At 43.2% G+C, this 24006-nt stretch overlaps 1 protein-coding gene across 7 annotated transcripts in view; it reads right to left on the bottom strand.

Moving 5' to 3' along the window:
* Positions 1-24006, bottom strand: part of LOC112263764 (fatty acyl-CoA hydrolase precursor, medium chain) — a 34354-nt gene that overhangs the window by 6995 nt on the left and 3353 nt on the right. The window contains exons 2-11 of one of the 7 annotated variants that reach the window (XM_042319601.1): positions 16252-16406; positions 13574-13741; positions 13232-13318; positions 10875-11987; positions 10697-10784; positions 10407-10568; positions 2056-2158; positions 645-849; positions 337-475; positions 108-241 (exon numbers count right to left, since the gene is read on the bottom strand). In XM_042319601.1, the coding sequence (XP_042175535.1) occupies positions 108-241; positions 337-475; positions 645-849; positions 2056-2152 (575 nt within the window). In that variant the 5' untranslated portion in view covers positions 2153-2158; positions 10407-10568; positions 10697-10784; ... (2 more) ...; positions 13574-13741; positions 16252-16406. Of the gene's footprint in view, positions 1-107; positions 242-336; positions 476-644; positions 850-2055; positions 2159-4301; positions 4740-10406; positions 10569-10696; positions 10785-10874; positions 11988-13231; positions 13319-13573; positions 14741-16251; positions 16407-24006 lie in introns of those variants that run through there. The other 6 variants (XM_042319602.1, XM_042319604.1, XM_024440332.2 and 3 more) reach the window with 6 other exon arrangements.

Here is a 24006-nt window from a genome sequence, read left to right as displayed (position 1 = left end):
AGATATGCCAGGGTTGTGTTCAGTAGACAACAAACAGTAGAAGATGTTACTGACCTGAATTTGTGCATAGATCATATTGACCAAAATCAGTACCAATAAAAGTGTACCTGAGGAACCCTGGGATACCCAGACGGTATTGAAGGATGACCACCACAACGTCCCCGAAGGCAGCCAATGAGGAGCCATCATAGAGTGAAGCCCCTCCCATGAGAAAGCCTCCACCATGGATCCAAATCATCACCTACAAACACTTTTTTTTTAGACTAGACCACCAAACAAAAGACATCTAACTCAGAGTAGACAAGCATATGAGTACATTCTCATGTCTCTCCTCACTGGTAGTTTCCTTGGGTCCCCAGGTTTGACTGGTGTGTAGATGTTCAGGTAAAGGCAGTCCTCTGAGGTGGTTAGGACAGGGAACCGACCTCCGTACAGGTCCACCATTTGTCTAGTGTGGTTCATGTTCTGCAGACACCTGTGTGTTAATAGGACAAGAAAGGTGATATTTTCTTATACTAAGAATAAAAATATGGCAGAATGTTAATGTTCATCAGAATAAACATGATTCAGAGTTCCTCATAAAACAGTATAGGCTGTTTGTCTCCCTGCCTGTCTCTCTGAGACATTACTACTTAAACTCATACAGAGGGGGGTAAGCCTTGGCATCTCTTAGTCCCTGCCACACTCGGGGAGGCCGGGGGGCCTGGAACCTCAGGGGCCCGACAGGGGGCTCAGCGAAGGGGATCCCCAGGTAGGCAGCCACCTTCCTCTGGCTCTCTCTCACTCTGACCAGTCTGCCCTCCACCTGACCATAACTAGTATGAAGCTGGAAGAGGCTCTCTCTGTCGCCTGGAAAATATTTAAAAATTATAGAAAAGGCATTTTAGTAGTCTGTCAAAGGACGCATTCATTGGGAAAGGAGCGATTTACAACCATACCAAACTATAAAAAGTATATATAGATTCTTGTTTACAGCTAATCAATGTATTTCATAGTTGCTAAATAGTGAATTAAACAGGACAAACTCAGCAAAAAAATAAACTTCCTCCCACTGTCAACTGCGTATATTTTCAGCAAACTTAACATGTGTAAATATTTGTATGAACATAACAAGATTCAACAACTGAAACATAAACTGAACAAGTTCCACAGACATGTGACTAACAGAAATTGAAAAATGTGTCCCTGAACAAAGGGAGGGTCAAAATCAAAAGTAACAGTCACTATCTGGTGTGGCCACCAGCTGCATTAAGTACTGCAGTGCATCTCCTCCTCATGGACTGCACCAGATTTGCCAGTTCTTGCTGTGAGACTCGTCAGTGAAGAGCACTTTTTGCCAGTCCTGTCTGCTCCAGCGACGGTGGGTTTGTGCCCATAGGCGACGTTGTTGCTGGTGATGTCTGGGGAGGACCTGCCTTACAACAGGCCTACAAGCCCTCAGTCCAGCCTCTCTCAGCCTATTGCGGACAGTCTGAGCACTGATGGAGGGATTGTGCGTTCCTGGTGTAACTCGGGCAGTTGTTGTTGCCATCCTGTATCTGTCCCGCAGGTGTGATGTTCGGATGTACTGATTCTATGCAGGTGTTACACATGGTCTGCCACTGTGAGGACGATCAGCTGTCCATCCTGTCTCCCTGTAGCGCTGTCTTAAGCGTCTCACAGTACGTACGTACATTGCAATTTATTGCCTTGGCCACATCTGCAGTCCTCTTGCCTCCTTGCAGCATGCCTAAGGCACATTCACACAGATGAGCAGGGACCCTGGACATCTTTCTTTTGGTGTTTTTCAGAGTCAGTAGAAAGGACTCTTAAGTGTCCTAAGTTTTCATAACTGTGACCTTAATTGCCTACCGTCTAAGCTGTTACTGTCGCACCTGTGGAACGGTCGTTACATGTTCATAAATGTTTTATGGTTCATTGAACAAGCATGGGAAACAGTGTTTAAACCCTTTACAATGAAGATCTGTGAAGTTATTTGGATTTTTATGAATGATCTTTGAAAGACAGGGTCCTGAAAAAGGGACGTTTATTTTTTTGCTGAGTTTACAAACTTACCTTCGACTGTATGGAAACTCACAAACAGGCTCAGACTTATCCATGCGAGGACTCTTCTGCCCTGATACATCATAGTGGTGCCAGATAGATTATCCATTCACGTCTGTAGAATATCAAACCACATGAAGATCTATTTCAGCAGTTGCCGATTTACATAATCTTTATACATTAATGCACATTACATCCATATCCAGTGAGTAACCAAATATCAATACATTAGAGAGAAAAGTATACCCTCCAGCTAAAGGAATATGAACCGTATGGAGCCCCAATTCAGTTAAATGCCTTCAGTAAATCTGTGGAAGACTGAGGATTGAGCTGCTCTTCATATCACAGGCTGGCATTGGAAATTCCAATGCAACCTGTTATGGATTTTCTAAAAAGCCAGCCGAGTTGATTCAGTCATGATCGAATGTCAAACAGCAGTTTGAAAAGGGGGAGTCCTCTGAAAGAACATCCTGGTTTGTTTTAATCTTCTATAGCTGCCTGGACATGCACTATGAAATTAGATGTCATGCTACTAACTCCACTTGTTTATCTTGGGTCTACATTTCTGCCAAGTTCAGAGTGTGCAGAACACCAACAATGACATGATATCAGGTAATTAACTATGAGTAAATTACCTACAGCTTGGCTCAGGACAGGAGTAGACTAGACCTTGAGCTAACTTGGATAGAGATTACATTGGACTAACAGCAACAGCATTGGCCATACAGTAAACTAAAATGCTGAAGTTATACAGCAGGCTGTGACATCAAAAGTCCCTGGTGTCACGTATGCTCCCTCTCCGACGCTCTAGGTCACCAGGCTGCTCATTATTACACGCACCTATCACCATCGTACACCGAACCCAAACCCCCCCACACACACCAAACGCGATACGCAGGTTAAAATATCAAATTAACTGAACCAATTACATTAATTTGGGGACAGGTCGAAAAGCATTAAACTTTTATGGCAATTTAGCTAGCTAGTTTGCCCTTGCTAGCTAATTTGTCCCATTTAGCTAGCATGCTGTTGCTAGCTAGTTTGTCCTATTTAGCTAGCTTGCTGTTGCTAGCTAATTGTCCTGGGATATAAACATTGAGTTATTTTATCTGAAATGCACAAGGTCCTCTACTCCAACAATTAATCCATAAAATGGTCAACCGAATCATTTCTAATCATCTCTCTTCCTTCCAGACTTTTTCTTCTCTTGACTTTATATTGCGATTGGCAACTTTCAGAAATTAGGTGCATTACCACCACTGACCTCATTGGTCTTTCAGTCACCCATGTGGGTATAACCAATGAGGAGATGGCATGTGGGTGCCTGCTTCTATAAACCAATGACGAGATGGGAGAGGCAGGACTTGAGGGCGATCTGTGTCACAAATAGAACTGACTTCTATTTTATCCCTTGGCAAGCAGACGCTCGTTGGCGTGAGGCGAGCAAATAATTCAATAATAATAATACATTTATTTTGCAATGCTCGTGCACACGACAGCGAGCTGTGTAGTCAGCCTGTAATACACCTAATTTCTGAAAGTTGCCAATAATGCTTTTCGACCTGTCCTCAAATGAATGTAATTGGTTCAAAGTTTGTTTTTATATTTTTATCTGCGTGTCGTGCTCGCGTTTGGTGTGGGGGGACAAAATAAATTTATACACGATGGCGCACGTTTGGGTTCCGTGTAAAGACTCATCTGGACTTTATTACCTCCCTTATATCTGTCACTCCCTTTCGTTACTTTCCCATGCGTTAATGTTTCACGTTTGTACTCTACTCGTGTTTCTTGTTTTGTTCTACGTTCATTTATTTATTAAATACACTCCCTGAACTTGCTTCCCGCCTCTCAGCGTACACATTACACCTGGTTTTAATGTGATGTGGAATAAGCAATGCATCAAATACATTATGGAATTATAGTAAACTAGTTGAATGCAATCCACCCACATAAAATACAGTGTATAGGCTAGGCTATAAGTGTTATGTTTGTTCCTTATATAATGACAAACCGGGGCTTAGGTTTAACTACTTTTAATGAACATATACTTCAGCTAGAAAACTCCATGTTTAGCCATGCAAGGCATTATTTAACCATCCGCATTGACTGCTGGGTAACGTAGTCTAAATGTTATTAACGCATAACAACACAATAAGTATTATAAGTCTATTTACATTTTCAACTATCATGCATTACAGTAAAAGCAGGACTAGAGGCAGCAATTTAAAATAATTTGCAAAATAAGTATCTTGGCTCACCAATGAAAGCTGCTCTCCAGTTGATAACTCGGTGCAATATCAGGGATTGACATTAAAGTCCGCTGTTTAGAAATGCCATAACCTGACAATCTTTCAATACGAATGAACCAGAAATCAGTTTTAGTGTACTGGAATTTTGTGCGCCCAATGAGGCAACCGGGCAGGATCAATTTGTTCAAAAATCCCTGACTGGCACCTAGCGATAGTCAAGTGTGTCCACTAGAGTTCATGCACCCAAATGCCGTTACCATGGAGGTAGGAACGCTTGAGGCAGTTGTGCTGAGTGCTGAGAAAAGGCATAAAAGACAGAGGCAGCCTCAGTCTCGGGCTAGCAGGCTCGTGTAAAATGGATGTCTCTATTCCATTTAAGGAAATCAAGCTACACAACGAAAAACACCACGAAACTTCTACCCCCAAGCCATGAGACTGCTAAATGGTTAACCAGATAGCTACCCGGACTATCTGCATTGACCCTTTTCCCACTAACTCATCACATATGCTGCTGCAACTGCTTGTATTCTGTGCTGTTAATTATATGTACATATCCACCTCACTTACCTCTTAACCCTGCACATATGTTATGTATTTTTTTATTAAACCTTTATTTGATCAGGGAGTCATACTGCGACCAAGGTCTATTTTACAGAAGAGCCCTGAATTACATAAAATACACTAAATATAAATACAAAAAGTAAGCAGAAAGAAAAAGTCATAATAACACAGCAATCAGTAAAAAGGTCCTCAATAAGCGTTGATTGAGGACCTTTGGCCTAGAGGCAGCAAAACATCACATTTAAGAACATTTTGAATATTCTTTGCACCTTATCTGTGGAAAAAACTCAAAGCTAATTTATCTAACTCATTAGAGACCAAATGAATTTCCAGAGTTAACCATCCTTGAGCTCAGGTGTGGTAACTCATGTGTCTAAAGTTTAGTAATGTCACGTACAATGGGACTTTTTGTAAAAGGGCTTTATAAATGAAAAACATATCAATGTATCAACATATTTGACATCAAAGAGGGCCAACCAACTTTCTGGTAGAGAATGCAGAGATGAGTACTAAAATTGTCACCCGTAATAAAGCGCTTTGCGCTAGGATAAACTGCATCTAGTGGCTTTAATGAAGTGGCAGCTACGTTCATATAGATGTGGCCATAGTCTAGGATCGATAGGAACGTCGACTGAATCATCTGCTTTTTACTATTTAGAGAGAGGCAGGACCTATTGCTATAGAATAACGACAATTTTATTCTCAGCTTCTTAACGAACTCATCAATATGCTTTTTAATAGACAGCTTTTCATCTATCCAGACATTTGCAAGCACGGACACGATCAATATGGGCACCGTCCAAAGTACATACTGTATGCTTAAATCAGAGTTATTTTTATGCGCTTGAGAACATCTTATTTAGTTTTACCTGCATTCAATACTAATTTCAGGTCAATAACATTTTTCTGTAATACAATAAAGGCAGACTAGTTCAGATAGAGCCTGGTTAACCGTGGGGGGAAAAGTATACACAAGAGTATCATCGGCATACAAGTGAAGGTAATTATTTTTACTGACATCTCAATATTGTTAATGTAAACAGTAAAAGGTACAGGTCCAAAAATGGACCCCTGCGGGACACCTTTCATAATATCCAGGAAACCTGATTTAACACCATCAGTCAACACACACGGAGTTGTATCTCTCAAGTAATTTTTAAAACAAGGTACACGTAGCCTGGTCTAGGCCAATTGAGGAAAGGCCGCATACAAACCTTGGGTATAGAACCAGATATAATCATCAGTGAAAGAGTGACAGCTCTACATATACTACATATTCAAAAGTATATGAACACCCCTTCAAATGAGTGGATTTGGCTATTTCAGCCACATCCATTGCTGACAAGTGTGTATTTATATATAAAAAACATTTTATATATTTTTTAAAGCACACCGCCTTGCAATCTCCATAGACAAACATTTGCAGTAGAATGGCCTTATTGAAGAGCTCAGTGACTTGCAACGTGGCACCATCATAGGATGCCACCTTTCCAACAAGTTAGTTTGTCACATGTATGCCCTACTAGAGCTGCCCCGGACAACTGTAAGTGCTGTTGTGAAGTGGAAACGTCTAACAGCAACAACGGCTCAGCCGCGAAGCGGTAGGCCACACAAGCTCACAGAATGGGACCGCAGAGTGGTGAAGCGCGTAGCGTGTAAAATTTGTCCGTCCTCGGTTGCAACACTCACTACCGTGTCCCAAATTGCCTCTGGAAGCAACGTCAGCACAATAACTGTTCGTCGGGAGCTTCATGAAATGAGTTTCCAGGGCCGAGGAGCCGCACACAAGCCTTAGATCGCCATGCACAATGCCAAGCGAAGCCTGGAGTGGTATAAAGCTCGCAGCCATTGGACTCTGGAGCAGTGGAAATGCGTTCTCTGGAGTGATGAATCACGCTTCCCCATCTGGCTGTCTGAAGGTCTAATCTGAGTTTGGAAGATGCCAGGAGAACGCTACCTGACCCAATGCATAGTGCCAACTGTAAAGTTTGGTGGAGGAGGAATAATGGTCTGGGGCTGTTTTCCCATGGTTTGGGCTAGGCCCCTTAGTTCCAGTGAAAGGAAATTTTAACTCTACAGCATACAATGTCATTCTAGACAATTCTGTGCTTTCAACTTAGTGGAAGGCCCTTTCCTGTTTCAGCATGACAATAACCCTGTGCACAAAGCGAGGTCCATACAGAAATGGTTTGTCGAGATTGGTTTGGAAGAACTTGAATTCACTGCACAGAGTTCTGACTTCAAACCCAACGAAGACCTTTGGGATAATTTGTAACGCCGACTGCGAGCCAGGCCTAATCGCCCAACATCAGTGCCGGACCTCCCTAAAGATCTTGTTGCTGAATGGAAGCAAGTCCCCGCAGCAATGTTCCAACATCTAGTGGACAGCCTTCCTAGAAGAGTGGAGGCTGTTATAGTAGCAAATGGGGGGCAACTTCATATTAATGAGCATGATTTTGGAATGAGATGTTCGACGAGCAGGTTCCCATGTACTTTGGTCATGTAGTGTATTTTACTGGTTTATGACTCACTGACACTGCCCCCAGTTTGAGGGGAATAAAGCAGCCCAAGAGTTAACACACACACACACACAGGAGAAGATTAACATGGGTATGGTTCTGTAAAGGTACAGAAACAGAGAATGAATGTTCAGATGGAATGCAATGAATAGAGCAGGATGAATGTATGCATATCAAATCTGGCAGCAACCTTTTTTTTAAGGTTGCTGCCCCTATCGTCACCAAGCCTCTCTCTCCTTTCTGGGGAGGTTCATATTGCTTGGAAGGCAATCGCGGTTCGTACTTTATTTAAAGCGGAGATCAAGCCGATCCTAACTGTTATAGGCCTATTTCTATTTTGCCGTTTATCAAAAGTGTTGGAAAAACGTGTCAATAATCAACCGACTGGCTTTCTTGATGTTTATAGTAATCTCTCTGGTACACAATCTGGTTTTCGCTCAGGTTATGGATGTGTCACTGCAACCTTAAAAGGTCCTCAAATGATGTCCCCATTGCCCTTGATTCTAAGCAATGTTGTGCTGATATTTTTGACTTGGCCAAAGCTTTTGATACGGTAGACCATTCCATTCTTGTGGGCCGGCTAAGGAGTATTGGTGTCTGAGGGGTATTTGGCCTAGTTTGCTAACTACCTCTCTCAAAGAGTGCAGTGTATAAAGTCAGAAATTCTGTCTCAGCCACTGCCTGCCACCAAGGGAGTATCCAAAGACTCAATCCTAGGCCCCACGCTCTTCTCAATTTACATCAACAACATAGCTCAGGCAGTAGGAAGCTCTCTCATCCATTTATATGCAGATGATAGTCTTATACTCAGCTGGCCCCTCCCTGGAGTTTGTGTTAAATGCTCTACAACAAAGCTTTCTTAGTGTTCAAAAAGCTTCCTCTACCCTTAAGGACAACAAAGTCAAGGTATTGGAGTGGCCATCACAAAGCCCTGACCTCAATCCTATAGAAAATGTAGGCCTCCTTGCTCACGCACACAAACCTGACTCCGTTACACCAACTCTGTCAGGAGGAATGGTGTAACGCTCCGGGTGTCGTGGGTGTGGAGTCAGACTCAGGAAACAGAGAGTGCAATACTGTGCTCTTTAAATGCACCCACGCAACACTGGGTGCTCAAAATCAAATGCCCCAAACACGGGGGACGAAAACAGTACAGCAGAAAATACACGACCAGGAACAAACACGTTCCTCTACTACCTACACGAAGGTCACAATGATTAATCCCGCACAAAGAAACAGGCGGACCGGCTGTCTAATATAATAAAGCCCAACTAATGACTCACTAACAGGTGCTAACAATAAACATACAAGGAGGGGGAGGAAAGACAAAAAGACAAATCAGTGGCAGCTAATAGGCCGGCGACGACGACCGCCGAGCGCCACCCGACCGGGAAGGGGAGCCACCCTCGGTCGGACTCGTGACAAATGGGCCAAAATTCACCCAACTTATTGTTGGAAGCTTGTGGAAGGCTAACCGAAAAGTTTGACCCAAGTTAAACAATTTAAAGGGAAAGCTACAAAATACTAATTGAGTGTATGTAAACTTCTGACCCACTGGGAATGTGATGAAAGAAAGAAATGCTGAAATAAATCACTCTCCACTTTATTTTAAGAATGTGAAATGTCAATAATAGTAGTGATCCTAACAAACCTAAGGCAGGGAATATTTACTAGGATTAAATGTCAGGAATTGTGAAAAACTGAGTTTAAATGTATTTGGCTGAGGTGTATGTAAACTTCGGACTTCAACTGTACATGGGTAATGTTCTGTAAAGCTACAGAAACAGAGAGACAATGAATATACACATGGAATGCAATGAACAGAGTAGGATGAATGTATGCATATTAAATGGGCTACAAGATTAAATAAAAATGGAACAGAACTGCAATAGCACAATAGGCAAGGACTATCTAATAACCATGTATTACATAGTACAATAAGAGCAGAGTTAATATTAACATATTTCGTAATACCATACAAATGGGCTATGCAGTCAGGTAAAACATATGGATTAATGATTCAGAAACATGGAGGGCAGAGAGCTCCAGCAAAAATTCATCAAGTTTAATCAGCCCCAGTGTATTTTTTAAACTTTAATCTTAAGCAAGGCATCAAGCACATCACAGATCATAAATTGTTGAAATGAAAACAAATAATCACTAGAAGTTGAGGGGTTAACCACCGAGTCAGCTAGAAGCTGGCAGAGGGAAGAGCCGTTGATTGACCAGGGTCAATTTATGTAACCAGGTAGGCCAGTTGAGAACAAGTTCTCATTTACAACTGCGACCTGCCAAGATAAAGCAAAGCAGTACGACACAGAGTTACACATAAACAAACGTACAGTCAATAACACAAGAGAAAGTCTATATACAGTGTGTGTAAATGGCGTGAGGTGGTAAGGCAATAAATAGGCCATAGTAGCAAAGTAATTACAATTTAGCAAATGAAAACTGGAGTGATAGATGTGCAGATGACGTGCAAGTAGAAATACTGCTGTGCAAAAGAGAGAAAAAAGTAAATAAAAACAATATGGGGATGAGGTAGGTAGATTAGATGGGCTATTTACAGATGGGCTGTGTACAGCTGCTCAGATAGCTGATGCTTAAAGTTAGTGAGGGAGATATAAGTCTCCAACTTCAGCAATTTTTGCAATTTGTTCCAATCATCGGCAGCAGAGAACTGGAAGGAAAGGCGGCCAAAGGAGGTGTTGGCTTTGGGGGTGACCAGTGAGATATACCTGCTGGAGCGCGTATTACGGGTGGGTGTTATGGTGACCAGTGATCTGAGATAAGGTGGAGCTTTACCTAAATAATTTAAAGCACTGCTTCTCAAATAAAAAGCCTACTGAGATAAAATTATTAAAAGCGTCACTTATCCTATTCTTCTCGGTTATGATGCCAGTCAGACAGAACTTGCTTAGGCAAGGAAGAAAATGAATTTGTACGCTTTAGTCCATTTACTGTTTTCCAAAAATGTAGAAAGTTCACAGGAGTCGGAGCTTAAAAAGTAGCTTGATTTAGCTTTCTTACTTACATGTGTTACGTACGCCTCCTGGAGGAACATCCTGCTACATCTCAACTCCTCGTGGAGTGAAAAAGTATGTGATCGTAGGTGCAGGGAAGGATGACAGGACGAGAAAAATACCATTTACAAGGAATGTATTATTCCTTAACACAGTAAGGTGGGGAAAAGGATCTGGATGGAACCAAAGCAAAGAAAGTATAAGTTAGAGACCCCTCTCCTATCTTACCACTAGTTCCCTAACCTTTAGCACCATCTGGCACGCTAACCAAAATACAGGGGGTGGTCCACCCAGGTCTTACCTAGTGTGAATAGACAGATTAAATACTATGGGTTATGTATTCCTTCAGTCCTCTTGCCTAAACACTCCCAAGGTGCGTTCTCCTTCCCCTCCAGGAACAAGTGAAAGAGAATAATTACTTATACATAGTGTTTTTGGTTATTGAAATGGTTCACTAAGTCCTATTGGCATACACATACCTCAGAAGGAGCGGCTACAAAATAATATCCACAAACGTTTCACTGACCGCCACAAAAATCAACACAGGACATAAAAATAAGCTCTCTTCTGACAAAGGAAACCAAGCCGGAGAAGGAGTTGGTAATTGGAGCTGTTTCCCCTAATGAGAGGGGGGGTCAGAGGTCTAGCCAGCGATGGGGCCGACCAATCAGTTGCTTTAGGATTCCAGGAAGCCATTTCCTGAAATACACACACATACAAACCCACAACAACACAGAAACTGGGGAAAGTAACACATGAGATAATTTTTCTATGAGATATCAGCCAGTTAACGTGATCTTTATGACTTATGAAGCCTTTGGGTGTCTTTTATTTCATTACATAAATGCTTAATAATTCACAAAAGTGATGTTAGCTGATGAAGATTATCGTGTAGAACAAAACATGTAAAATCTCCTTAACTTGTGTTAACCAGACCTTATTTTTGGCATTCATCCAAAAACCCTACATGAAGCTAGGGTTAAGGGTTGTGGTTGAGAGTTAGGGCTGAACCAGGATGTGGTCATGAAGTTAGGGTTAGGGTTGAGAGTTAGGGCTGAAACAGGATGTGGTCATGAAGCTGGGGTTAGGGTTGTGGTTGAGAGTTAGGGTTGAACCAGGATGTGGTCATGAACCTAGGGTTAGGGTTGAGAGTTAGGGCTGAACCAGGATGTGGACATGAAGCTAGGGTTGTGATTGAGAGTTAGGGCTGAACCAGGATGTGGACATGAAGCTAGGGTTAGGGCTGAGAGTTAGGGCTGAACCAGGATGTGGTCATGAAGCTAGGGTTAGGGTTAGGGTTCAGAGTTAGGGCTGAACTAGGATGTGGTCATGAAGCTAGGGTTGTGGTTGAGTTAGGGCTGAACCAGGATGTGGACATGAAGCTAGGGTTAGGTATCCCAGGGAGGGTAGCATACCTCCAGTTTGCGTGTGACCACGACGAGGGCGTTGAGCTGAGCCTCCTTCTTCTCCAGGGTGTTGGTCAGAGCCCCCAGTTTCCTCTCCAACAGGAGGTTCATAAAGCCACTCTTCTGCTGCACCTCCTGGATGGCCTGGGTGAACTTCTTATAGAGGTCATCACGCTCCACCTGGACCTGCACCACACAGACAAAAGGATTGGCTCAGCTCAGTTAAGAACACAGATCAGTTAAGCATGGATCAATTTCACAGAATTACATTTGATTCAATTCTGTTCCATTTTTTGGGTGTGTGAGTGCATAACAGAGTGACAGTCCTTCAATAGTAGCCATTATAAGGGTGAAAAGTGTCCAGTTACTAGGACGTTTTTAGTCAACCTAATAAACGGTCTGTGTAGTTAGTTTGTGCTGTGGTCTCCTGTACACAGGGTAAAAGGGCAGAATGACTCATCCTTGAACTCCTCTGTAATCACGTCAAAGGAAACAATGGTGGGAAACTCCTTTTTTCATTCGAATGGAACACAGATATCAGTGTAGACGCCTTTTTAGTTCTAACCCTTAATCTCATGAACACAGTGCCAATTTTTTTCTCAGATTCTTCCCTGTCCCAAATTTGAAAAGGCTAAACGTTCTGTTTGGCATGGGTTCACAAATCCTCAAAAAGATCTACAGCTGCACCACAGCCTGGTATGGCAACTGCTCGGCCTCCGAACACAAGGCACTACAGAGGGTAGTGCGTACGGCCCAGTATGTCACTGGGGCAGAGCTTCCTGCCATCCAGGACCTCTATATCAGGCGGTGTCAGAGGAAGATCCTAAAAAATTGTCAAAGACTCCAGCCACCCTAGTCATAGACTGTTCTCTCTGCTACTGCACGGCAAGCAATACTGGAGCGCCAAGTCTAGGTCCAAGAGGCTTCTAAACAGCTTCTACCCCCAAGCCATAAGACTCCTGAACAGCTAATCAAAGGGCTACCCAGACCCCTCTTTTACTCTGCTGCTACTCTCTGTTTATAATCTATGCATAGTCACTTTAACTCTCCCTACATGTTCATATTACCTCGACTAACCGGTGCTCCCACACATTGACTCTGTGCCTGTACACACTGTATATAGACTCACTTGTTATTTTACTGCTGCTGTTTAATTATTTGTTACTTTTATTTTCCATTTTTTTCTTCACACTTTTTTCCCTTCTTAACTTCTTAAAGCATTGTTGTAAGTAAGCATTTCACTGTAAGGTCTACACCAATTGTATTCGGCGCATGTGACAAATATAATTTGATTTGATTCAGTCAAGTGACAACAATTTATGGAACATGTGAGGACAAAAGCCTTTGTCATTACAAACCAGAGTTTTTGTGCATGTGTGTGTGCACGCTTGTACGTGTGTATGTGTATGTGTGTAATTGTAGCTTCTCACCTTACTAAACCTCTGTTCCAGCACTTCGTGTTCCCACTTCAGGTCTTTCATCTCCTTATCTGCGACCTTCAGACGTGCCTTGGCCCCCTGTCAAGACAGGCACTTTCACTTTTTTTGTTTACTTTCACCAAGTACCCTACAACATTTCTATTCACTCTCAGATACACCCAACACAAACCATTCATCAAAGAGCATGAGGGAATTTTACTTTTCCATGTTGCTATATGAATATTTTTTATGCATATCTGTCATACATTGTTGCTTTTTGCTATAAATCTTCTCTATAATTACCATATAATTAAATATCATGTATTCTATTCTGTGTTTGTGTGTGTAACCCACCGTCAGTGAGGTCTTGTCCTTCTCGTAGTTGGCCAGTTGTTTCTGCAGCTCGGTCACCTCCTCCTTGGCCCTCTATAGGGGCTCCGTCAGGCGCTTGTTCTGCAGCAGCACCTCTGCCATGTCCTTCTCCAGACGCTCCTCCTTCCTCTTCATCTCCTACATTTGTTCCTGACAGACACACACAGGCCATGTAAACAACTGGTTACTAGCTTGTATTGGATTGATGTGTTTGCCCTCCGGGGCTCCAAACCCTGGCCACTGTCAGTCATGCACAACACACAGTGAACCCTTCTGCTAAAGATCAGGACCTATCAATAATCATACACCTCTCTGTTATTGTCTTGTAATACACAAGTGAGTTGTGAGTTGATGAAGCCTAGGTTAGGTTTGATGATACTGTACGTTGAGGAATTTCTAATACTCAGTTAGTGGATTGATCCTAGGTTATTGTTATTGAGTAGAACAAAAACCTTGCTTATTAGCTGATATTGTTGTGGTATTGCTAGCCTTGAGTGAGTTGATGAGGGACAGGTTGTTAAGGGTGATGTCGTTGTAGTAGTTCTTGATGTCGCTGAAAGCCTTCTCGTGGTTCTTCATCAGCGTGTTGATCTGGCTGTTCTTCCTCTCCTCGATCTCCGTCTTCCTCCTCAGGTCCTGCTCCTGACGCAGCATCTGCATCTTCGTCTCATACTTGGCTTCAATTTCTACTCAGCAGGTCAGTCAAATGGCAATAGAGACAGATGGCTATGTTTCATATTTTGGGTATATGTACGAATGTGAGAACAATTCAACGGCAACACAGGCACAGGCATAATCACCTCGCACTTGTCTCTCAAAGTAATTTCTCGTTTTGGTAATTTCCTGGTCGTTTTTCTGTTGAAACAGAAATTGAAAGAATTTACAATCAATGGAATGTCACCATAGACGTGTGTGGAAAGCAAATATGATAAAATGGCAGAACATTGATCTGGGTGGTGAGAAGCGCATACTGACAGAAAGAGTGAGGACGCCATGCACCAGTTTGAGGCCCTTGATGAGGTTCTTGTTGGAGAGCTCCTGCTCCTTAAAACTTCTTATGGCTGGGGGGCAGTATTGAGTAGCTTGGATGAATAAGGTGCCCAGGGTAAACTGCCTGCTACTCAGGCCCAGAAGCTAAGATATGCATATAATTAGTAGATTAGAGAAAACACTCTGAAGTTTCTAAAACTGTTTGAATTATGTCTGTGAGTATAACAGAACTCATATGGCAGGCAAAAACCGGATTCCGATTGCACTTCCTAAGGCTTCCACTAGATGTCAAAAGTCTTTACAACCTTGTTTGAGGCTTCTACTGTGAGGGGGAGAGAATGAGAGCTGTTTCAACCAGAGGTCTGGCAGAAGGCCATGAGCTCAGTCAGGCTTTGAGGGTGCGCATGCCCTTGCCCGTGAGAGGTAGCTGCGTTCCATTGCATTTCTAAAGACAAAGGAATTCTCCGGTTGAAACATTATTGAAGATGTATGATAAAAACATCCTAAAGATTGATTCTATATATCGTTTGACATGTCTCTACGAATTGTGCGTCGTGAATTTGGATTTGTGAACTAAACAAGTGAACAAAAAGGAGGTATTTGGACATAAATCATGGACTTTATCGAACAAAACAAACATTTATTGTGGAACTGGGATTCCTGGGAGTGCATTCTGATGAAGATCATCAAAGGTAAGTGAATATTTATAATGCTATTTCTGACTTCTGTTGACTCCACAACATGGCGGGTATCTGTATGACTTGTTTTTGTGTTTGAGCGCCGTACTCAGATTATTGCATGGTGTGCTTTATCCGTAAAGATTTTTTGAAATCTGACAGACGTTGCATTAAGGAGAAGTATATCTCTAATTCCATGTATTACACTTGTATCTTTTATCAATGTTTATTATGAGTACTTCTGTAAATTGATGTGGCTCTCTGCAAAATCACTGGATGTTTTGGAAGCAAAACATTACTGAACATGACGCGCCAATGTAAACTGAGATTTTTGGATATGAACTTTATCAAACAAAACATAGATGTATTGTGTAACATGAAGTCCTATGAGTGTCATCTGATGAAGATCATCAAAGGTTAGTGATTCATCTCTATTTCTGCTTTTTGTGACTCCTCTCTTTGGCTGGAAAAATGGCTGTGTTTTTCTGTGACTTGGTCCTGACCTAACATAATCGTTTGGTGTGCTTTCGTCATAAAGCCTTTTTGAAATCGGACACTTTGGTGGGATTAACAACAAGTTTATCTTTAAAATGGTGTAAAATACTTGTATGTTTGAGGAATTTTAATTATGAGATTTCTGTTGTTTGAATTTGGCGCCCTGCACTTTCACTGGCTGTTGTCATATCGATCCCGTTAGCGGGATTTCAGCCGTAAGAAGTTTTAATGTCCACTTTGAGGTTGCGCATGCCCTTGCAGAGCTCGTTCTCCAGCTCGGCGTGCTCTTTCTGCATCAGCTTGTTAGAGACCACGCCCTCTCCCTTCAGCTCTGAGATGCTGTTCTGGTGCTCATACAGCAGATGCTTCACTTTCTGCTTGTACACCTGAGGAACAGAACAGTAACAGGAAGGACCCTGATAACTATTCTAATGTGGTTAAACACTGTTTGTGTGTCTGTTACTGTGTGTGTGTAGGTGTGTGTGTACTATAGCGTACCGGTCTCTGTTCCTCAGGTCTGCCTTCCTCTCATCCAGGTGTCTCTTGGTGATCTTCCAGAAGGTGTGGATCTTGTCCCTCTCCAGCTGGAAGTAGTTCCTCTCCTCCCTCTCCCTGTCCAGCTCCTCCCGCAGCCGCACAATGTGCTCCTCCAGCTGACACAGAGATCATCATCATGTAGATTCAGATAAATATATGCTATACAGCATAACCCATGGATTATCAAGCAAATGGTTGATTTGATACACCCTATCGGCAGGACAGAACAGCCTCTGGCAAGACACTGGGCGGGGGCCTATGCATATATGTAAACAATAGCTGGTGCACGATATCTAAGAAAGTCTCAAGGTTTTGCTCACCTGAGGTAGAGTATCTCATGATAAGCTGTAGACCACACTACCTACCTAGAGATTTCATCTGTATTTTTCGTAGCTCTCTCCATACCACCACAGACTGACGCTGGCACTGAAACCGCACTCAATGAGCTGCATTCCGCAATAAGCAAACAGGAAAACACTCATCCAGAGGTGGCGCTCCTAGTGGCCGGGGACTTTAATGCAGGGAAACTTAAATTAGTTTTACCAAATTTCTATCTGCATGTTAACTGTGCAACCAGAGGGAAAGAAATTCTAGACCACCTTTACTCCACAAACAGAGACGCGTACAAAGCTCTCCATCTGGCAAATCTGACCATAACCCTATCCTCCTGATTCCTGCTGACAAGCAAAAATTAAAGCAGGAAGCACCAATGGCTCGGGCTATAAAAACGTGGTCAGATGAAGCAGATGCTAAACTACAGGACTGTTTTGCTAGCACAGACTGGAATATGTTCCGGGATTCTTCCGATGGCCTTGAGGAGTACACCACATCAGTCACTGGCTTTATCAATAATTACATTGAGGACGTCATCCCCACAGTGACTGTACGTACATACCCCAATCAGAAGCCATGGATTACAGGCAACATTCGCACTGAGCTAAAGGGTAGAGCTGCTGCTTTCAAGGAGCGTGACTCTAACCCAGAATCTTACAAGAAATCCTGCTATGCCCTTCGACGAACCATCAAACAGGCAATGCGTCAATACAGGACTAAGATCAAATCTTTCTACACCGGCTCCAACGCTCGTCGGATGTGGCTGGGCTTGCAAACTATTACAGACTACAAACGGAAGCACAGCCGAGAGCTGCCAAGTGACACGAGCCTACCAGACGAGCTAAATAACTTTTATACTCGCTTCGAGGCAAGTAACACTGAAACATGCGTGAGAGCAAACATGTTGGTATTACAGACTCAGACAGGGAGAGGTTGAAAATGTCAGTGAAGACACTTGATAATTGGTCAGCGCATGCTCGTAGTACACATCCTAGTAATACATCTGGCTCCGCAGCCGATGTGAGTAAGACCTTTAAACACGTCAACATTCACAAGGCCGCAGGGCCAGATGAATTACCAGGACGTGTACTGCGAGCATGCGCTGGCCAACTGGCAAGTGTCTTCACTGACATTTTCAATCTCTCCCTGTCTGAGTTTGTAATACCAACATGTTTCAAGCAGACCACCATAGTTCCTGTGCCCAAAAACACTATGATAATCTGCCTAAATGACTACTGACCCGTAGCACTCACGTCTGTAGCCATGAAATGCTTTGAATGGTTATGGCTCACATCAACACCATCATCCCAGAAACGCTAGACCCACTCCAATTTGCATACCGCACCAACAGATGCACAGATGACACAATCTCTATTGCACGCCACACTGCCCTTTCCCACCTGGACAAAAGGAACACCTATGTGAGAATGCTATTCATTGATTACAACTCAGCATATGGAGATGTGCATGAAATAACACCTGCCTGCTCCTTCGACATCTCCTCCATGGAAAGGCCATCTACTACTGTGGGCGTCTTCCCTTTGGCAGACTTGGCTGCGACCTTCTTTTTGGGTGGATGTAATGCAACGAAATCTAAAAATGTTACTTCTAACTACCGAGCTGGCTAAAATGTAGTGGATTAAAGTCCTAGCTAGCTAACATTACATCGATTCGCTCAAGGTCAATAACGTTAACAGTAACGTTAGTTCAAAAATGAAACACCCACATTGTACACCTAAGTAAAGACAGTTTCAAGTTGGATATTCACGCTTTCAAACCTCAATAGCTTTCAAACCACTTGAGCCACAGACTCCAAATTAGTGTCATGATGTTGGAATAATTGCGCACAACATTGCACAGGTCTTATTTTCACGATTTGGACAGTAATTCGCTTTCCAGAGCTAATGAACATGTGGAAATGTGAGCAGCATTTTGTATTCCAAGTTGAATTAGTTAGGGAGCGTAAACAAAGTACAAACTTTTTTTACATTCAAATGTCAATAGCTCCTTGGTCATGTGACCCAATGACTTCAAACAAGGTTCAGAATGTCCACTGACTACCCTTCTATATAGCACAACCTGTAGTTTGTCCATTTTCATCTCACAAGATTTTGAAATAATTTTTCAAAATGTAGAATTTCAATAGCTCCTTGGTCATGTGACCTGGTGACTTCAAACAAGGTTCAGAATGTCCACTCAGTGGGCCTACACATTGCACACCCTTTAGTTTGTCAATTTTTATCTCACATGGTTTTACATACATTTTCCAAATGTAACATTTCAATAGCTCCTTGGTCATGTGACCTACTGCCCTCAAACAAGGTTCAGAATGTCCACTGACTATACCTTCATATCACACACACTGATGTTTGTCTACTTTCATATCATGCTATTAGACTTAAATCTGTAAGCTGTGCAGACCTTCGTTTTGCATAAAAAATAAAAATTAAGTCAACAAATGTTTTGCCCTCGCAATAACTATCTTTCACATGGACACTGAAAGGATCCGCAAATGGCTGTATGTGGAATGGATCAAATCAAATCAAATCAAATTTTATTTGTCACATACACATGGTTAGCAGATGTTAATGCGAGTGTAGCGAAATGCTTGTGCTTCTAGTTCCGACAATGCAGTAATAACGAGCAAGTAATCTAACTAACAATTCCAAAAAAAACTACTGTCATACACAGTGTAAGGGGATAAAGAATATGTACATAAGGATATATGAATGAGTGATGGTACAGAGCAGCATAGGCAAGATACAGTAGATGATATCGAGTACAGTATATACATATGAGATAAGTATGTAAACCAAGTGGCATAGTTAAAGTGGCTAGTGATACATGTATTACATAAGGATGCAGTCGATGATATAGAGTACAGTATCAACGTATGCATATGAGATGAACAATGTAGGGTAAGTAACATTATATAAGGTAGCATTGTTTAAAGTGGCTAGTGATATATTTACATCATTTCCCATCAATTCCCATGATTAAAGTGGCTGGAGTAGAGTCAGTGTCATTGACAATGTGTTGGCAGTAGCCACTCAATGTTAGTGGTGGCTGTTTAACAGTCTGATGGCCTTGAGATAGAAGCTGTTTTTCAGTCTCTCGGTCCCAGCTTTGATGCACCTGTACTGACCTCGCCTTCTGGATGGCAGCGGGGTGAACAGGCAGTGGCTCGGGTGGTTGATGTCCTTGATGATCTTTATGGCCTTCCTGTAGCATCGGGTGGTGTAGGTGTCCTGGAGGGCAGGTAGTTTGCCCCCGGTGATGCGTTGTGCAGACCTCACTACCCTCTGGAGAGCCTTACGGTTGAGGGCGGTGCAGTTGCCATACCAGGCGGTGATACAGCCCGCCAGGATGCTCTCGATTGTGCATCTGTAGAAGTTTGTGAGTGCTTTTGGTGACAAGCCGAATTTCTTCAGCCTCCTGAGGTTGAAGAGGCGCTGCTGCGCCTTCCTCACGATGCTGTCTGTGTGAGTGGACCAATTCAGTTTGTCTGTGATGTGTATGCCGAGGAACTTAAAACTTGCTACCCTCTCCACTACTGTTCCATCGATGTGGATGGGGGGGTGTTCCCTCTGCTGTTTCCTGAAGTCCACAATCATCTCCTTAGTTTTGTTGACGTTGAGTGTGAGGGCCCTCACCTCCTCCCTGTAGGCCGTCTCGTCGTTGTTGGTGATCAAGCCTACCACTGTTGTGTCGTCCGCAAACTTGATGATTGAGTTGGAGGCGTGCATGGCCACGCAGTCGTGGGTGAACAGGGAGTACAGGAGAGGGCTCAGAACGCACCCTTGTGGGGCCCCAGTGTTGAGGATCAGCGGGGAGGAGATGTTGTTGCCTACCCTCACCACCTGGGGGCGGCCCGTCAGGAAGTCCAGTACCCAGTTGCACAGGGCGGGGTCGAGACCCAGGGTCTCGAGCTTGATGACGAGCTTGGAGGGTACTATGGTGTTGAATGCCGAGCTGTAGTCGATGAACAGCATTCTCACATAGGTATTCCTCTTGTCCAGATGGGTTAGGGCAGTGTGCAGTGTGGTTGAGATTGCATCGTCTGTGGACCTATTTGGGCGGTAAGCAAACTGGAGTGGGTCAAGGGTGTCAGGTAGGGTGGAGGTGATATGGTCCTTGACTAGTCTCTCAAAGCACTTCATGATGACGGATGTGAGTGCTACGGGCGGTAGTCGTTTAGCTCAGTTACCTTAGCTTTCTTGGGAACAGGAACAATGGTGGCCCTCTTGAAGCATGTGGGAACAGCAGACTGGTATAGGGATTGATTGAATATGTCCGTAAACACACCGGCCAGCTGGTCTGCGCATGCTCTGAGGGCGCGGCTGGGGATGCCGTCTGGGCCTGCAGCCTTGCGAGGGTTAACACGTTTAAATGTCTTACTCACTTCGGCTGCAGTGAAGGAGAGACCGCATGTTTCCGTTGCAGGCCGTGTCAGTGGCACTGTATTGTCCTCAAAGCGGGCAAAAAGTTATTTAGTCTGCCTGGGAGCAAGACATCCTGGTCCGTGACTGGGCTGGGTTTCTTCCTGTAGTCCGTGATTGACTGTAGACCCTGCCACATACCTCTTGTGTCTGAGCCGTTGAATTGAGATTCTACTTTGTCTCTGTACTGGCGCTTAGCTTGTTTGATAGCCTTGCGGAGGGAATAGCTGCACTGTTTGTATTCAGTCATGTTACCAGACACCTTGCCCTGATTAAAAGCAGTGGTTCGTGCCTTCAGTTTCACACGAATGCTGCCATCAATCCACGGTTTCTGGTTAGGGAATGTTTTAATCGTTGCTATGGGAACGACATCTTCAACGCACGTTCTAATGAACTCGCACACCGTATCAGCGTATTCGTCAATGTTGTTGTCTGACGCAATACGAAACATCTCCCAGTCCACGTGATGGAAGCAGTCTTGGAGTGTGGAGTCAGCTTGGTCGGACCAGCGTTGGACAGACCTCAGCGTGGGAGCTTCTTGTTTTAGTTTCTGTCTGTAGGCAGGGATCAACAAAATGGAGTCGTGGTCAGCTTTTCCGAAAGGGGGCGGGGCAGGGCCTTATATGCGTCGCGGAAGTTAGAGTAACAATGATCCAGGGTCTTTCCACCCCTGGTTGCGCAATCGATATGCTGATAAAATTTAGGGAGTCTTGTTTTCAGATTAGCCTTGTTAAAATCCCCAGCTACAATGAATGCAGCCTCCGGATAAATCGTTTCCAGTTTGCAGAGAGTTAAATAAAGTTCGTTCAGAGCCATCGATGTGTCTGCTTGGGGGGATATATACGGCTGTGATTATAATCGAAGAGAATTCTCTTGGTAGATAATGCGGTCTACATTTGATTGTGAGGAATTCTAAATCAGGTGAACAGAAGGATTTGAGTTCCTGTATGTTTCTTTCATCACACCATGTCACGTTGGCCATAAGACATACGCCCCCGCCCGTCTTCTTACCAGAAAGATGTTTGTTTCTGTCGGCGCGATGCGTGGAGAAACCCGCTGGCTGCACCGCTTCGGATTGCGTCTCTCAGTGAGCCATGTTTCCGTGAAGCAAAGAACGTTACAGTCTCTGATGTCCCTCTGGAATGCTACCCTTGCTCGGATTTCATCAACCTTGTTGTCAAGAGACTGGACATTGGCAAGAAGAATGCTAGGGAGTGGTGCACGATGTGCCCGTCTCCGGAGTCTGACCAGAAGACCGCTTCGTTTCCCTCTTTTTCTGAGTCGTTTTTTTTTTTGGTCGCTGCATGTAATCCACTCGGTTACACTGGTTGTAAGGCAGAACACAGGATCCGCGTCGCGAAAAACATATTCTTGGTCGTACTGATGGTGAGTTGACGCTGATCTTATATTCAGTAGTTCTTCTCGGCTGTATGTAAAGAAACCTAAGATGACCTGGGGTACTAGTGTAAGAAATAACACGATCAAGGATAGGAGAGGTGTTCAGAGGTGCGTAAAGGAAGGCGCACAGGTAGGCCTCATGAAAAACAATGTTTCATATGCTCTTTTTAATCACAGTAATAGGCAGTGATTTGTCAGTCACATTGAGCTTGATAACGTGAAAGAATCCTTTTCATAGCATCACTTTCATATACTGTACATTAAGACAAATCCTTCTATGTTGAGTATTAGAATGCAGTTTACATAACCTGACAATGACTTGATATTTGAGTCCATTCACAACAAGCCACCTGCAGACAACTTACAAAATGCAGTATTGTATTTGAGGGTTCGTTTTTCTGATGAAAATAGTTATTTGATGCATGGCCTACTATTTCTAATTGGGAAAATAAATTCCTACGTCTTTTGTGAGTAAAATCCTTTTTCCAAAATTGATTTAGGTAAATTTTTGTGAAGAGGTATGAGGGTTGTGATATGGGTCATTTAATAGTAAAATCATTTAAGGGATCAATACATTTCAATATTGCTTCTCCAGTATCTGCATGAACCATCAGGCCAAGTGTTTTTGGTTGTCCCTGCTGGACAGAAAGAGAAGGAGGAATCGGAACACGCTGCATTCAAATTCAGGTCTTAGTTATTCCATTGTACTGGATCTAATACATATTAGCATTTTACATATATTCATAAGTGTAATACTTTTTTATGACATACTGTGAAAAACTCTTGGGCGCTGGCTTTCACTTTCAGACACACGCAGAGCAGACTTGAACCACAGGGGTTCTCTGTAAAGAGAGTGTAATCCAAAAGGCACAGACACACCCCTTGACTTTCAATTGGCACCGTTGACCTGTATGTATCCTCTCCTGATTGGCTCTGTGGTGCACAGTCTGGCAGTCTGACTAAAGTGCCAGAGGTATGAGGAGAGACATCCTCCTTTGTATTTATGGGAACAAATATTTCCTGACACTTTGGATCCTATTCTTGGACAGTTAGAAGACACAATGCGTCAATACAACAAAATAAAATACAAATACTAATTACTGTCCATGAGTAACCTCAACCTTGTGGGTGTTTGGGCCAATAAAGTGTCAACTCAATTCAATTCAATTCAAGACAGAACTGCCAAAGATGGTGGAGTTGCAATCTACTGCAGAGACAGCCTGCAGAGTTCTGTCATGCTATCCAGGTCTGTGCCCAAACAGTTTGAGCTTCTACTTTTAAAAATCTGCCTTTCCAGAAATAAGTATCTCACTGTTGCCGCTTGTTATAGACCTCCCTCAACCCCCAGCTGCGACCTGGACACCATATGTGAATTAATTGCCCCCCATTTATCTTCAGAGTTTGTAATGTTAGGTGACCTAAACTGGGATATGCTTAACACCCCGGCCGTCCTCCAATCTAAGCTGGATGCCCTCAATCTCACCCATATTATCATGAAACCTAACAGGTACAACCCTAAATCCGTAAACTCGGGCACCCTCATAGA

The sequence above is a fragment of the Oncorhynchus tshawytscha genome, unplaced genomic scaffold (genome assembly GCF_018296145.1).
Source record: "Oncorhynchus tshawytscha isolate Ot180627B unplaced genomic scaffold, Otsh_v2.0 Un_scaffold_4_pilon_pilon, whole genome shotgun sequence".
Classification (NCBI taxonomy): Eukaryota; Metazoa; Chordata; class Actinopteri; order Salmoniformes; family Salmonidae; genus Oncorhynchus; species Oncorhynchus tshawytscha.
The sequence above is the reverse complement of the archived record's forward strand: the minus strand, read 5'-3'. Positions and strand labels throughout refer to the sequence as shown.